Source organism: Pelodiscus sinensis, chromosome 4 (genome assembly GCF_052426305.1).
Source record: "Pelodiscus sinensis isolate ZL-2025 chromosome 4, ASM5242630v1, whole genome shotgun sequence".
Lineage (NCBI taxonomy): Eukaryota > Metazoa > Chordata > Testudines > Trionychidae > Pelodiscus > Pelodiscus sinensis.
Genome location: NC_143055.1, coordinates 127,445,244 through 127,459,572, shown reverse-complemented (window position 1 = coordinate 127,459,572; position 14,329 = coordinate 127,445,244). Strand labels below are relative to the sequence as shown.

The 14,329-nt window shown below is 45.6% G+C and overlaps 1 protein-coding gene across 2 annotated transcripts in view; it reads left to right on the top strand.

Moving 5' to 3' along the window:
- FRAS1 (Fraser extracellular matrix complex subunit 1) overlaps positions 1-14,329 on the top strand; it is a 294,040-nt gene that overhangs the window by 202,437 nt on the left and 77,274 nt on the right. For both annotated transcript variants that reach the window (XM_075929458.2, XM_014578940.4), the window contains exons 31-33: positions 1,359-1,475; positions 10,668-10,782; positions 11,640-11,777. In XM_075929458.2, the coding sequence (XP_075785573.2) occupies positions 1,359-1,475; positions 10,668-10,782; positions 11,640-11,777 (370 nt within the window). The remainder of the gene's footprint in view (positions 1-1,358; positions 1,476-10,667; positions 10,783-11,639; positions 11,778-14,329) is intronic.

Genomic DNA, 14,329 nt, shown 5'->3' with positions numbered 1-14,329 from the left:
TATGCCACATCAGAAGATCATAATATGTCTAGTCCAGATCAGTGGAATGTGACCTCCTAGAAAAAACGGGCTTAAAGCTGTCATCAGCGCTCGGGGAATTGTAGTTCAAATGACATCAACATAAATAGACTCTGTGAGAGTCTAAAATCATTCCAGTGTTACTTTTTTAGGCCTTAAGTCAGCAAATCATTTTCATGCACGGCCTTAACTTGAAGTGTGTTGTTAAGTCTATTCTTACTTGGCAAAGTTCTAGGATGGACATAGGCCTAATCATTCCACCCTTTGTGGGGTGCTGAGCAGGGAAGGCAATGAGAGCTAAGGGCGCTTGCTGTCTTTCGGGATTATTACAAACTTCTCCAGTATAATGTTTTCCACTATGTTTTACGTTTGCATTTTTGTGAGAAAAGAAGTTATGCTGGATCCATGTGTTGTTTTATTTTTAAAAAAGCAAATGGATCATGATGAGTTAAATACAATTGATTACATTTTGGTTTGGGATGGTGGCATGGATCATTTTTCTAGTGAACTTGTGTGGCATTAACCATGGTAGTATCAAAGTGTAGTACAGTGGCATGTACTATGTGAGTGTATTTGGATCCTAAAGACACAAACCTTTGAGACATCTGACTGAAGATACAGTGTGTTTTCTCTTCCCTTCGGACTTTTCAGCTTGGAAAAGAGGAGACGGGGGGGGGGGGGATATGATAGAGGTCTATAAAATCATGAGTGGTGTGGAAAAAGTGAATAAGGAAAAGTTATTTACATATTCCCACAATATAAGAACCTAGGGGTCACCAAATGAAATTAATAGGCAGCAGGTTTAAAACAGACAAATGGAAGTTTTTCTTCATTCAGCACATAGTTAATCCATGGAACTCCTTGCCGGAGGAGGGGGTGAAGATTAGAAGGGTTCAAAAGAGAGCTGAATTGATTCATGGAGGTTAGGTCCATCAATGGCTATTAGCCAGGATGGGTAGGAATGGTGTCCACAGTCTGTTTCTGTGGAAATGGGTCACAAGAGAGGGATCACATGAGTATTACCTGTTGTGTTCCCTCCCTCAGGAGCATCTGGCATTGGCCACTGTCAGCAAGAGGATATTGGGCTAGATGGACCTTTTGTCTGACCCAGTATGGCCGTTCTTATGTTCCCCTTCTCCCACAGCATTTATCATCTAGTTCCACTGATGGCTTATGTTTTCTGGATCAAACCCCTAGCTTTGTCCTCCTAGAGCCAGAAGGAGGAGTGTGTGTGTGCGGGGGGGAGGGAGTAAGAGAAAGGTCTAGGGAGGCAGCTGTCTTTTCACACAATAGCAATGAACTGGGATCCAGGTTCCATTTGTATGATCTTGCCTTTGCAGGTATCGAGTGCCGCTACTCCTCAAACCCACCTGGAGACCCACGTGTTCAACATTGCTATTCTCCCACAGCTACCCGAAGCACCGCAGCTCTCACTCGGGTCCTCGCTCCATATGACTGTAAGTCTAACCCAAAGCCGCTGTCTAATTGTCACTGCATTTTCCCTTTCTGTTGTTACAGGAGTGCCCTTCCCCACTGGGCCTCGGAGCAGCCCCTGTCTGCAGCTGGCCCAGCATGTCGTGGGGAGGGGCTCTCCAGCCCGGCCAGAGCAGCCCCCATCCACAGTGGGGAGTCTTTTCAGACTGGCCATAGTGGCCAGGGGGTTCACTCTAATCCACTCTTGTTTAATCGCTTAACTGGTGAAACATGTTTAACCGGTTGACTAATTGAATGGGATTTTACAACCCTAATGCAAAGTAGAAAAAAGAAAAGTGAAATGATGTGTAAAAAAAACCCACACCCTTGGAAAAATTAATATTAATAGAGGTGGTGGAGGTAAAACTGTAGAAATTTTTAATAAAGAAGAAAAAGGCAGAAACTACATTTTAACATCTTTTCAAAGAATTCAAGCCTCATGCATTACAGAGGGGAGGCAAAAAGCATTGGGTTAGAGAGACAATAACAAATAGATCTTGTGAGTAACCACCCTGCAGTCCATATTTACAAAGATCACCATCTGCTCGCATCACAAAGTTTTAATCCACCAGTCTGACATCAGGAACATAAATTACAATAGTTTCCTAAAATGTTCAGACATGTCTGTCACATCTGCATTGCAAGTTACTCTTTTTGGCACCGGAAGTATTACATTTCTATACTATGTCATGTCAACTAATGCACTCGTTCCCCTAGTTATTTTAATTTAAAGATACGCCTGCGAGGCCGGTAGAAATTAGGGAGATAGGAATGGGTGAAGGAGCTGAAGGGAACGGTGAAACCAGGAGCAGTCCGACCATCATGGCAGGATGGTTTTGTCAAGATTTAAAATGGGGGCAACCTGTAGGCACTAAGAAAATCTGCTCTGAGTGTTGTTGGGAGCAATATTCAGTCAGTGTCCTTTCCCTGGGTGTTGTTTAAAGCAAGATTCATGGGAGATGTGTCTGCTCCATGCAATATTGGATTTTATGGTGTTGCGCAGGTCTGTCAGTGAAGGAATTGCTCTTTTTGGAAAAATAAATGAAAAAAATATATGTGTGTTATTTCAATCGTATTTTTCAAAAATGAAGGAAAATGTAGGCTGGAGTGAGAGTTTGGGGGGTGGGGAAGGGCAGGGAGTAGGTGGCTTAGGGCAGAGGGTTGGGAAGTGTGGGGGAGCTCAGGACAGGGAGGTGTGGGAGACTCGGGAGAGGGAGGGAGTGCTGACATCAAGGCAGGTGGGAGGTAAAGGACTCAGGGCAGGGGGCTCAAGACAGGAGGCGTGGGGGAGGGGTTACGGGACTTACCGTGGCCGCCTGTGGTGGTGAGGGTGGTGCTGCTCTGGCATTGAGTCCTCCCCAAGGGGCTGGGACAGCACCCACTTGCCAGCAGTCCCCCTCCCGCCCCCCTGTTGCCCTCCCCTGCAGCCTGCAGGCTGTTTGCGGGGGACCAGGCTCCAAAGGCTGCAGCCTCTTCGAGCACCCATCCCCTCCATGACCTGCAGGCTGTCTGGGGAGGTGAGACTCTGGGGGCTGCCCCCTACTGCAGTGTCCCCCATTCGTGGCCTGCAGGCTGTATGGGAAGGGACCGGGCTCCATGGCCTTTCCCCCGCTTCAGTTGGCCGCCTGCAGCCTGCTCTGGGGACTGTCCCACCTCTAGCGCCCCTCATGGCTTTCTATGGGAGTGGGGGAAGGCTCCAGGTTTGGGACAGAACTGCTCCTTACCTGGGTGCTGGTAGGCAAGATGGCGGAGCCCTGGTCCTGCTGGCCACTCTCTTCATGCGGCAGCTGCCCCCAGGGATTGCATCCCTCCCATCGCTGTGCCCCTCCCTGTGGTATGGGAAATAGTCCCCTTCCTGGCGCTTCCTGTTTTCCAGGCACAACCAAACCCTGACCTTGATTTAAATTTGGAGAAGAGGAAGCTGCACACCAAATTTGGAGGTCCTAGCTATGACGGTTTAGGAGGAGTTCTTGAACAAACGGACAGACAGACACACTCTAAAATATAGATATAGATTATGCACCACAAAATCCAGCAGTGATAAAATACTGTGCTTTGCTTGAGGGGGTTCATCACAACCTACAAATGCTGCCTCTTTGAGAGACAAATATGCCTTGGTGGCAATTACAAAGTGCCCATAACGTTAAATCTTCCCATCCTAAAAAGAGCGCTTTTCCATGTCAGCATGATTGAGTTCTGCTAATCCGTTTGCAAATGTCTAAATTCCTTCAGAATTAGACTGGCGTCCTTGCTGAAGAATGAGCTCAATGCTAAGTCCTTCTACAGAAGAAGACTGGTTTGATTGATCTGTGTGAGAAAGGTCAAAGAAAGTTCAGTGGAAGTTTGACACTCAAGCTGGGCACCTATCTATAGTGTTTCCTTTTTCAATTAGGCATCAAGTTACACATTCTCCAAAAGTTATTAAGGCAATGTCTCTGATGGCAAACACTAGCTGCGAGGGTAAGCTGAGATCAGATTTGTGGAATGGAAGGAAATTCAGTGATCGTTAAAGCGCAGTTTTATTCCAAAGAGTGGCTCTGTAATTTGGCCCTGTGATTACTGCGAGACCAGTTCTCTTTGTTGGCCTCGGTGTCAAAAAGTAACTTTCACTGCCATGAATCTCTGTTAGCTGTGCAGAGTCAATGCTTCTAAGAAGGAGTGAACAGAATTACATTCCTTCTTATGCAACCTCAGTATAATTGTTTTCGAAGTTCCTTACGCTCGTGCAAATGCACTGAAAACCATGAGGTTGAACAAGTATCCCTAATTGCAGATTTATTTAGTGAATGATGTATATTCGAATTAATTTGCTTTTGCTTTTTTTACTCTTGCTCTCGCCTAGGATGAATTCTCTCATGAATGTTGCTTTTGATGTTGCATCAGTGGCAACATCAAAGCTATAATTTTAATCCAGCTGGTTCTGTGGACAAATATACTCCCCCACTGAGCACTGGATGTAGATTGGGGTTTATCTGCTTTTTATTCATTGTGCAGTGTATACAAGACAATATTATAGGAATATAACACTTAGCGTACAAAGTAATTAATTCACTTTTTCATCTGAAGATCTAAGAGTATTTTACAAATTGTTCTTATTTTATAAATGGAGAAATTGAGGTACAGAGAGCCCACAGCCACGCAGTGGCAGAGCCTGGGATAGAATTTTGTTCTCCTGATATCTAGGCCAGTGGCTTTCATCCTTTCCAAATTCCTGTACCCCTTGGGTATGATTTGTCTCGCGTTCCCCCAGTTATACTTCACTTAAAAACAACTTGCTTACAAAATCCGGCATAAAAATATAGAAGTGTCACAGCATCCTGCTACTTTAAAAATTGCCAACTTTCACATTTTTGCCATATAATTATAAAATAAAACACTGGAATATAAATATTGTACTTCCATTTCAGTGGATAGTACACAGAGTGGTATAAACAAGTCATTGTGTGAAATTTGTACTGAATTCACTAGTGCTTTTTACATAGCCTGTTGTAAAACTAAGCACATAACTAGATGAGTTGATGTTCCCTCTCCCGGAAGACTTCTGAATACCCACAGGATATGGGTATCCCGGCTGAGAACCACTCGCCTATTCCGTTAATCTGTGTTGTTAGGAATCCTGCTTTCAGCGCTAGCCTATATCTGATGCAACAGAGACAGGTAAAATCCCGCTCCTTAATAGGGCTAGCCAATTGTACAGGAATTCCACACTTAGTCATAGAGTTTAGGACCAGAAGGGACCATCACATCATCTAGTTTGACCTGTTATCACAGGCCACTACCATCACCCAGCACCTACACACTAACCCCAACAACCAAACTATTACAGCCCATAGGAGATTAGACTCCAGAGCCCCCCAATGCCAGTCCCCCACCTCCAGAGCCCCCAAAATTAGTTGGGGGCCACACACAAGCGAGAAGCAAAAAAAAAAAGCAAACCTTCACTGAAATGGCCCCCGACTAAAAAAGACACTCCCCACATTCCTCTTGTACACCAGAGCCTAGGGGTGCCCAGCCTAATAGATTTTGTATGCTCCAACCCCACGGTGGGGCAGTGGGGGAGGGGGGAGGGTTGAGTCCCAGTGTGGGGCACAGAGCCTCAGGGGGCTAGATCCAGACAAACTTGGGGCTGCCCCCAGGCCTGAAATTCCCCACCCCTGATCTAAAGCATGAAAGCTTCTTTCTTTCCTTCCCTTTTCTTCCCTTCATGTTAAAAGAACAGGTTTGCAAAGTCAAACACTGAAATGCTACAAAATGACTGGGAAGGGCTGGAGCATTCTAAGTGGAGATGGTCGTGCCCAGTCTGGTCATAGCACTAGAAGCTGTAAGAAGCTCAGACAATGCTCAGTGAGGGTGAAACCTGAGATTTTTAGCTATAAAGCTTTTGCAAATCTCCAGTGAGCATGTGCAAACTTTCAAAGGTTTATAACTTGTCCAGATGTGGTGGTGTACGTACCTGTATAATGAACGTAGCTTGTGTAGCCACAGAGGTTGGTGATCATGAAATGATCTGGACCCTTTTAGGATCTAGCTGGAATATTTAACTCAACCATATGAAATCCATCAACCATATGAAGAAACTCGCACAGATACAGACAGACATCATCTTTCTATCCAAGTGCAAGAAAATGGACATCGTACCCAAAGGACTGAAAGTGAACAATCCACTAAGATCAACATACTTCACTGACTACAGTGAAAGACTCTGCCTCACACTATCCAAGAAATTAAGAAACCACCTGATAAGTATTTTATACAAGAAACAGAAAACCATCAAGAATGACATTTCTAACTTAGATCGTCTCATCTCAAGACAAACATCCACACCGACTGACACCTTGCAAGACTTTTGTTCCACCAGACAAGAAATCTACTATACACACTTCTATTCCCTACAACAAAGAAAAGACAATAAATTTTCTAACCTGCTCCATACCACTGGCTACAACAGCAACTGCCTCAACCCACCGGATAATATTGTTAACCTCTCCAGCTACAAACTCAATCCAGCAGAAGAGTCTGTCTTGTCCCGGGGTCTCTCTTTCTGCCCCACGTCCCCCACAAACTGGATACAATTTTGTGGTGACCTTGAGGCTTTTTTTCGCCGCCTCCGTCTCCAAGAATATTTCCAAACCACCACTGAACATCAATCTGACCTACCAGATCCCCCCTACCAACACCAAAGGAAAAATAATTCTATATGGACTCCCCCTGACGGTCGGAATTACAATCTGGATTTCTATATACACAGCTTCCGCAACAACGCACAGACTGACATTATTCGCAAACGACAACAAGCGACACACAATCTTAGCCGCGCTGAACACCATGCCATCCAGAGTCTCAAAAACAACCTGGACATTGTAATCAAACCAGCTGACAAAGGGGGTGCTGTGGTCATTATGAATAAGGCCGACTATAACCAGGAGGCAACCAGACAACTCTCGAACACCACATTTTACAAACCTCTCCCCTCTGATCCCACCTTGGACTACCAAAAGAAACTACACTGTCTCCTTAAAAGCCTCCCCACAGCTACTCGGGAACAAATCCTCACAGAATCACCTTCTGACCCCCGACCAGGATTGTTCTATCTACTTCCCAAGATCCATAAACCTGGGCACCCCGGACGTCCCATCATCTCTGGTATTGGCACGCTCACTACTGGTCTATCCAGCTATGTAGACACTCTTCTCAAACCCTTCGTAACCAATACCCCCAGCTATCTCCGAGACACTACTGACTTCCTAAGGAAACTACAAAACATCGATAACCTCCCCAATAATACCATCCTTGCCACCATGGATGTAGAAGCTCTATATACCAACATCCCACATGAAGACGGATTACAAGCACTTAGAAACACTATCCCAGAGGACACTACTGCCAACCTGATAGCAGACCTATGTAACTTTGTTCTCACCCACAATTATTTCCGGTTTGAGAACAACTTATACCTCCAGATCAGCGGCACAGCCATGGGTACACGCATGGCCCCACAGTATGCTAACATCTTTATGGCTGACCTAGAACAACGTTTCCTCAACTCCCGTCCCCTTTCACCCCTCCTCTACCTACGGTACATCGATGACATCTTTATGATCTGGACACATGGCCAAGAAACACTGGAGATATTCCACAGAGATTTCAACAACCTACACCCCACCATCAACCTCAGCCTGGACCATTCTACACGAGAGATCCACTTCCTGGACACCACCGTACAAATCAACAATGGAAAATTAGACACCACTCTCTACAGAAAACCCACTGACTCATACAGTTACCTACATGCATCCAGCTCCCATCCAGAACACACCACACGATCCATCGTCTATAGCCAAGCCCTTCGATACAACCGCATCTGCTCTAACCCCACTGACAGAGACCAGAAGCTTCAGGATCTCTACCAAGCATTTATAAATCTCAACTACCCACCCAGAGAAACAAAAAAGCAAATTGAAAGAGCCAGACGAATACCTAGAAACCATCTACTTCAAGACAGACCCAAGAAAACCAACAATAGAACACCACTTGTCATCACCTACAACCCCCAACTTAAACCTGTCCAACACATTATCAATAAACTACAGCCTATATTGGAACAGGATACCATACTCAAAGAGGCTCTGGGAGACAGACCCATAGTCTCCTATAGACAACCACCTAACCTCAAGATGATTCTTACCAACCACCACAGGACATACCACACTAATACCAACCCTGGTACCTTCCCTTGCAACAAACCCCGTTGCCAGCTTTGTCCACATATTCATTCTGCTGATACCATTATTGGACCTAACCAAGTGAGCTATAAGATCAAGAACACATATTCCTGCGCATCCAGAAATATAATCTATGCTATCATGTGCCGAAAGTGTCCGTCTGCTATGTACATTGGACAAACATCTCAGACACTTCGCCAAAGGATTAATGCCCACAAAACAGATATCAGACAAGATCACAAAGAGAAAACAGTTTCTTGCCACTTTAACCAGAAAGGACACTCTCTAAATGACTTAGCCACCTGCATTCTGCTACAAAGACCTTTTACATCTGCACTTGAAAGGGAATCCTCTGAACTGTCATTCATGTTAAAATTCGACACTTACCAACAGGGACTTAACAAGTCTTTGAACTTTCTCACCCATTACCAAGACAGTTTCCCCAATTATCACCTGTAATACCATTAACTCACAAACATCCCACTCTCCCTACCTTTAATATCAGCAATTCACAGACACTTACCTTCCTTCCTCCCCCTTCCCACCCCCCCGCATCCCCCTTCTGTTCTGCAATGTGATTTGTCCTTTTCATATTTGTTCATTTTTTTAAATTCTATCCTTTGGTATATATGGTTGTGACTACTTTCTTCCACTATTTGATCTGAGGAAGTGGGTCTGGCCCACGAAAGCTCATCATCTAATAAACCATCTTGTTAGTCTTTAAAGTGCTATATTGTCCTGCATTTTGTATTTAACTCAGTGACTCTTGCAGCAGTTAATTCCTCTAACATATCTACTATATATTTTAGAGAGTTTGTGCATCTGTGTGTGTGTGTGTCTGTCTCTGTCTGTCTGTCTATCCATTTGTTCAAGAACTCCTAAACCAGGGATGGGGAACATTTTTTAGGTTGGGGGCCACTGACCTACAGAAAAATCAGAAAAAATAACCCAAATCCTCATTGATTGTGGCCCCTGACTGAGGAGAAAGACACTCTCCACATTCTCCTTGCACACTGGAGCGTAGGGAGGCCCAAGCTAGTAGATTTTCTGCGCTTAAGCCCCACGGCTGGCAGGGGTGGGGGGAGCCTGGAGCGCCAGCACGGGTTTCCCAGTGCTGGGGCAGGTGGGGAGCCCTGAGCCTCAGGGGCCAGATCCACGCAAGCCGGAAACCACATCCGGCCCCCGGGCCTAATGTTCCCCACCTCTGTCTTAAACAGCAAGAGCTAGGACCACAGAATTTGGTATACCGCTTCTTTTTATCCTAACTTAAAGCAAGTGTTTGGTTGTGGCAGGACAGTGGGATGTGCCTGGAATTTGATTGTTTCTCAAAAAATGGAGAGGGAGGGTTCTGATAGGAGTGACCGTTATACTGTAAAATGACCACAGGGGGGCAGTAAGGGGCCAGAGATGTGGACTGGGACAGCTATAACCCCATTGGGCCAGCAGGGGGCAGGGGTGGAGAAAGGGATAGCTCTACTTTATATTTCATATATTTCTCTGCCTGTGTCTGTCTGAGCCCCAGTCAGGGGACATGTACTGCTTCCCCAGCTGTGCCTGCTGCAGTGGCCATGGAAAGGTGCGTCTCACCTGGCCCCAAGCTGCTGTGGTGAGAGAGAGCTGGGGTTGTCCTCTCTCCCCGGGGCAGCCTGCGTACTGAACCCTTTATCCCTAGCCCACCTCCAAGCAAGGATTTAAATAAAAAAAAACCCGAAACTTATTTGCGTTAAAGACTTGAGCAATGCTGGGTAAACCTAGTATTACGCACCAAGCATTGCATTGACCCAGCACAGATGTTTGGTAATGCAGGAATTGGCACACTGTTTTTAAAAGGGTTTAGAAGAAAGGAAAAACTGCTATTCCTTGATAGTGCCATGGAAATAGCTGGAAAATGTGTAATTTTTTTTTTAAAAGCACTGAACTTAGCGGGGAGGGATAGCTCAGTGGTTTGAGCAGTGACCTGCTCAACCCAGTATTGTGAGTTCAATCCTTGAGGGGGCCGTTTAGGGGTCTGGGGCAAATCTGTCAGGGAGGGTGCTTGGTCCTGCCTTGAGGGTAGGGGACTGGACTCAATGACCTCTCACACTCCCTTCCAGTTCTATGAGATAGGTATATCTCCATTAATTATTATAACTCACGTCTGACAAGACTAACAAGCTGGCTGGGAAATGACTTGTATCTTTACCCAGGGTTTTAAATCACCTTTATTATTTTTTTCCAAATCCGTTCTGCTAAAAGAGAGTGTGTGTATCTGCTTCCCGCTTGCTCCTGTAGGGGGTAGTAATGTGCTGCCCCGCTCCACCAGGAGCAAATGGAGACACCCAGCCCTGGCAGCTCTGCTGGACTGTCTGGTGTACGTGGAGCGGGGAAGGCTGGTGTGTTTGGTATGTTATGCTTCTGAGTCAGTCTCCAGCTGTCCCTGGCGATTGTGTCCATTGTATAATATGTTTTTTTTAGGCACTGGAGGATCGTGTGACAGTGATTGAGCCCCATCATCTCTCCTTTGTAGACTCAGAGAGCCCGAGTGGGAAAATCGTGTACAACGTGACGGCACCTCTGCTGCCAAATCAAGGCAAGATGGGCTATTAATATCTGTTTCTACACAGAGTCGTAGTGCTGGAGGCTGAGAACTTCTGTGCGTTTATTGTTATTTCTTCTGAGTTCTCTAGCTTTATCCAAAGTAGCTGTCTGTGTAGACAGCTGTTAATCTCTCCAGCCTCCTTCCGTGCTTTTCAAACCATTGATTTCTCAACTGAATTTCAGAGGTGAGCACAGGAGTGAGCAGTGCCCGGCCTGCTCTCTGTATTGTCAGTTCTTGGAATATAATGCACGCCGCATTCCATGATTTTCCTCTTTTCACCTCTCCATCCATAGGCTTCCACCGTGCTTAGTAAGGCCAGGTCTACACTGCAGGGGGAAGGTTGGCTTGCGGTACACAACTCCAGCTATGGAAATAACGTAGCTGCAGTCGATGTACCTTAAACCAAGCTTGGCGTTGTGTCCACAGAAATGCTCCCATCCACTTCCCTCACGCTTTGCGACAGCGATGAGGGTACCCTCATCAGCACTGGTACTCAACATTTGATTTAGTGGGTCTTTACTAGACCCACTAAATCAAACCCCAGAAGATCAATCTCCAGAGCGTCGATCCTTCAGTAAGTGGAGACATGGCCTAAATTAGAAATCTGTGTTTAGTTCCCAGTGTCCTGTTAGGTCCAGAGATCTATACTGTGTGTAAATGCAACCAGATGAGCTAAGGCCAGGCTGCCCATTCTGGAGAACATGAACAGAGATTCTGTAAAAGAAGAGATAACATTGCAGACGTAAATAACAATCCAAGAGGGAAGGGGGAGTGGCAGAGCCTGGATTGTTCAGGGCTCACAATGAAATGGATGCCTCCTGGTAACATGAAACTCTCTGTCTCTCTAGGAATTGTGGAGCACAGAGACAGGCCTCTCTCCCCAGTCAAGTATTTCACACAAGCGGATATAAACCATGGCAAGATTGCTTACCGCCCACCCACTGCAGCGCCACACATCCAAGAGATTATGGCCTTCTCCTTTGCGGGTAAGAAGTACCGGCCAGTAACTCTCTTTGGGGCAGGAATGCGGAAATATCTCTACTCGTTCCCTGTAAGATCTGGGTGTGCTTGTGCCCCCCTAAATAAATGAGTGTTCTCCTGCCATTGCAGGCCAAACTCTCACCAATTAAACTATGGAGACCTAGTCAATGTGACTTTTGCCATTGACTTCAAGAGGAGCAGGACTAGGACTTGAATGGCCTTGAACTCCTTATGGTAGAAACACTGAACTGTGAAACAGAGAGAGTTCAGGATGCCATGGAAAATGATCCCACAACTTTCGGCACTTTGGGTTAGATCCTGGTCCCGTAGATGCCAATAGGAGCTTTTGGCATTGACTTCACTCTTCATTTTTGGTCACTCATAGCAGAACTCTCTGCTTGTGGGATAGTATTGCCAAACTCAATGCGTTGTGTAGGTTTCGTGAAAGCATCTAGCATTGACCGCTATCAAGGATTGGTTATTGCCTTAGATGGATGGACAGTAACTGTTATTTTCCTATATTTTGGATCTTTTCCTCACACTGTGTGGGTATGGCAAGTCGAGAGGTATGGGATCATGTTAAGAACATAAGAATGGCCCTACTGGGTCAGGCCAAAGGTCCATCTAGCTCAGTGTCCTGCCTGTTGACAGTGGCCAATGCCAGGTGTTTCAGAGGGAATGAACAGAACAAGGTAATTATTGAGTGATCTGTCCCCTGTGGATCATCCCTAACTTCTGTCATTACATGCATAGTGCTGTAGGCCTTAACTATGACCTGTAGACAAGCTCATTCAGCTGAGACAAATCCTTATGTTAAATTCCATTCTTCAAAATGTTATGTGCATTTAAAAAGAGCATAGGGCCATGTTGTCTATTTGGCATCAGGAGGGGTTCTGCATATAGAAAGAGAGTGGCATGTTGTAGCATTTAAAATATTCTTCCGCCAGCCAGCAGTTCTATGCAGATTGTTTTCTAATCCTGTAACTCCACACAAAAGGGTCCCTCATAATCTAATGTATATATGAGAGAGTCTGTCTGTCTGTCTGTGTGTGTTTTTCTGTCTGTTCATGAACTCCTATATGGTAAGAGCTAGGACTATCAAATTTGGGATGTGGCTTCCCCTCATCATAACTTAAAACAGCGTATGGGTTTGGTTGTGCCAGGAAAATGGGATGTGCTTGGAATAGGATTGCTTCTCATAAAACTACAGTACACCGTAAATAAAGAGACAGAAACACCAGGCAGGTGAAAGGAGCTATTCATCCCCCCGCCCCCGGGACTACGCCAGCTCTGAGCTTCTCACATTCCAGGCTCACTTAGGGGAAGGGGGAAGCTGAAATCCCCCCTCCCCCGCCTCAATTTGTACAGGAACATTGCTAGCTATTCCCCTTTATTAGGGAGCGAGGAGAAAGTGCAGTTTGCTGCATTCCTCACTCTGGCTGAGGAGTGCTGCGGACAGACGAACTGGGACCTGCCCCAGCCAGGAGACATGCACCCTTCTCCCAGCTGTGCCTGCTGGAGCTGCAGCAGCCATGGAGAGACGCTTCTCACCTGGTCCCAAGCTGCTGTAGTGAGAGAGGGCTGAGGTAATTCTCTCTCTCTAGAGCAGCCTGCATCCTGAACCCCTCATCCCCAGCCCCACCCCATAAAGGACAAGGCAACTGTGTATTTCCCCTGCTTAGACCCATCTGACAATCTAGCCCCAAGTGTTTTAGCTGATTTTTTAAAAATGTTTTATCAGAGATGTGTGTGGTGCCTCACAGGGTACAATAGCTTTGTTTGTATCGGAGTGGCTAATTCACTGCCTTTTACACCCAGAACCAATTACAGTAGAACCTCGGCGTTACGAGCGCCTTGCGAATGGAGGTTGTTCGTAACTGTGAAATGTTAATAGTTTTGAACAGAACATTAGGGTTGTTTTTTCAAAAGTTTACAACTGAACATTGACTTTATTACAGCTTTGAAACTTTATTGTGCAGAATAAAAATGCTGCTTTCCACTTTTTTTTATTGTTTAACATTTGTTTTGTTTTTTTCTTGTCTATGCGGCTGCCTGATGGCGTACTTCTGATTCCAAATAGGGATGTGAAATCCCATTTACAAAGTGAACAGGTTAAATGTTAAGTTTAACCAGCTAACCGGAATCCCGCGGGTGATGGCCCAGGCCAGCCTGGCTGCCCTTTAACCACTTACCCAGTAAGCATCACCCTATTCCAACGAGGTGTGTGGTTGACTAGTCAGCTCGTAACTCTGAGGTTCTACTGTAGCTTTGCTTCGTGGTCTGTATGTACTGAGCTAATTTGTGTTGTAAATAGAGGTGTTGGAGCCCTATAAAAATTGGCTTGATAAGAAATGAGAAGTTTTGTATTTGGTGATGGGTGGCTGTATTCTGTAATGTTATGACTACTGGAGCCTCATTCTGCAAAGACAGCAGAAGATGAGTAACTCACAGGAGGGCTGGCACGAATATATGCAGGTAACACCCCGCCACCCCCCCACCCCCCGCGCGTACACTCATACTGTTACAATGAGCAAATCAAGTTTATTAGAGAGCATTA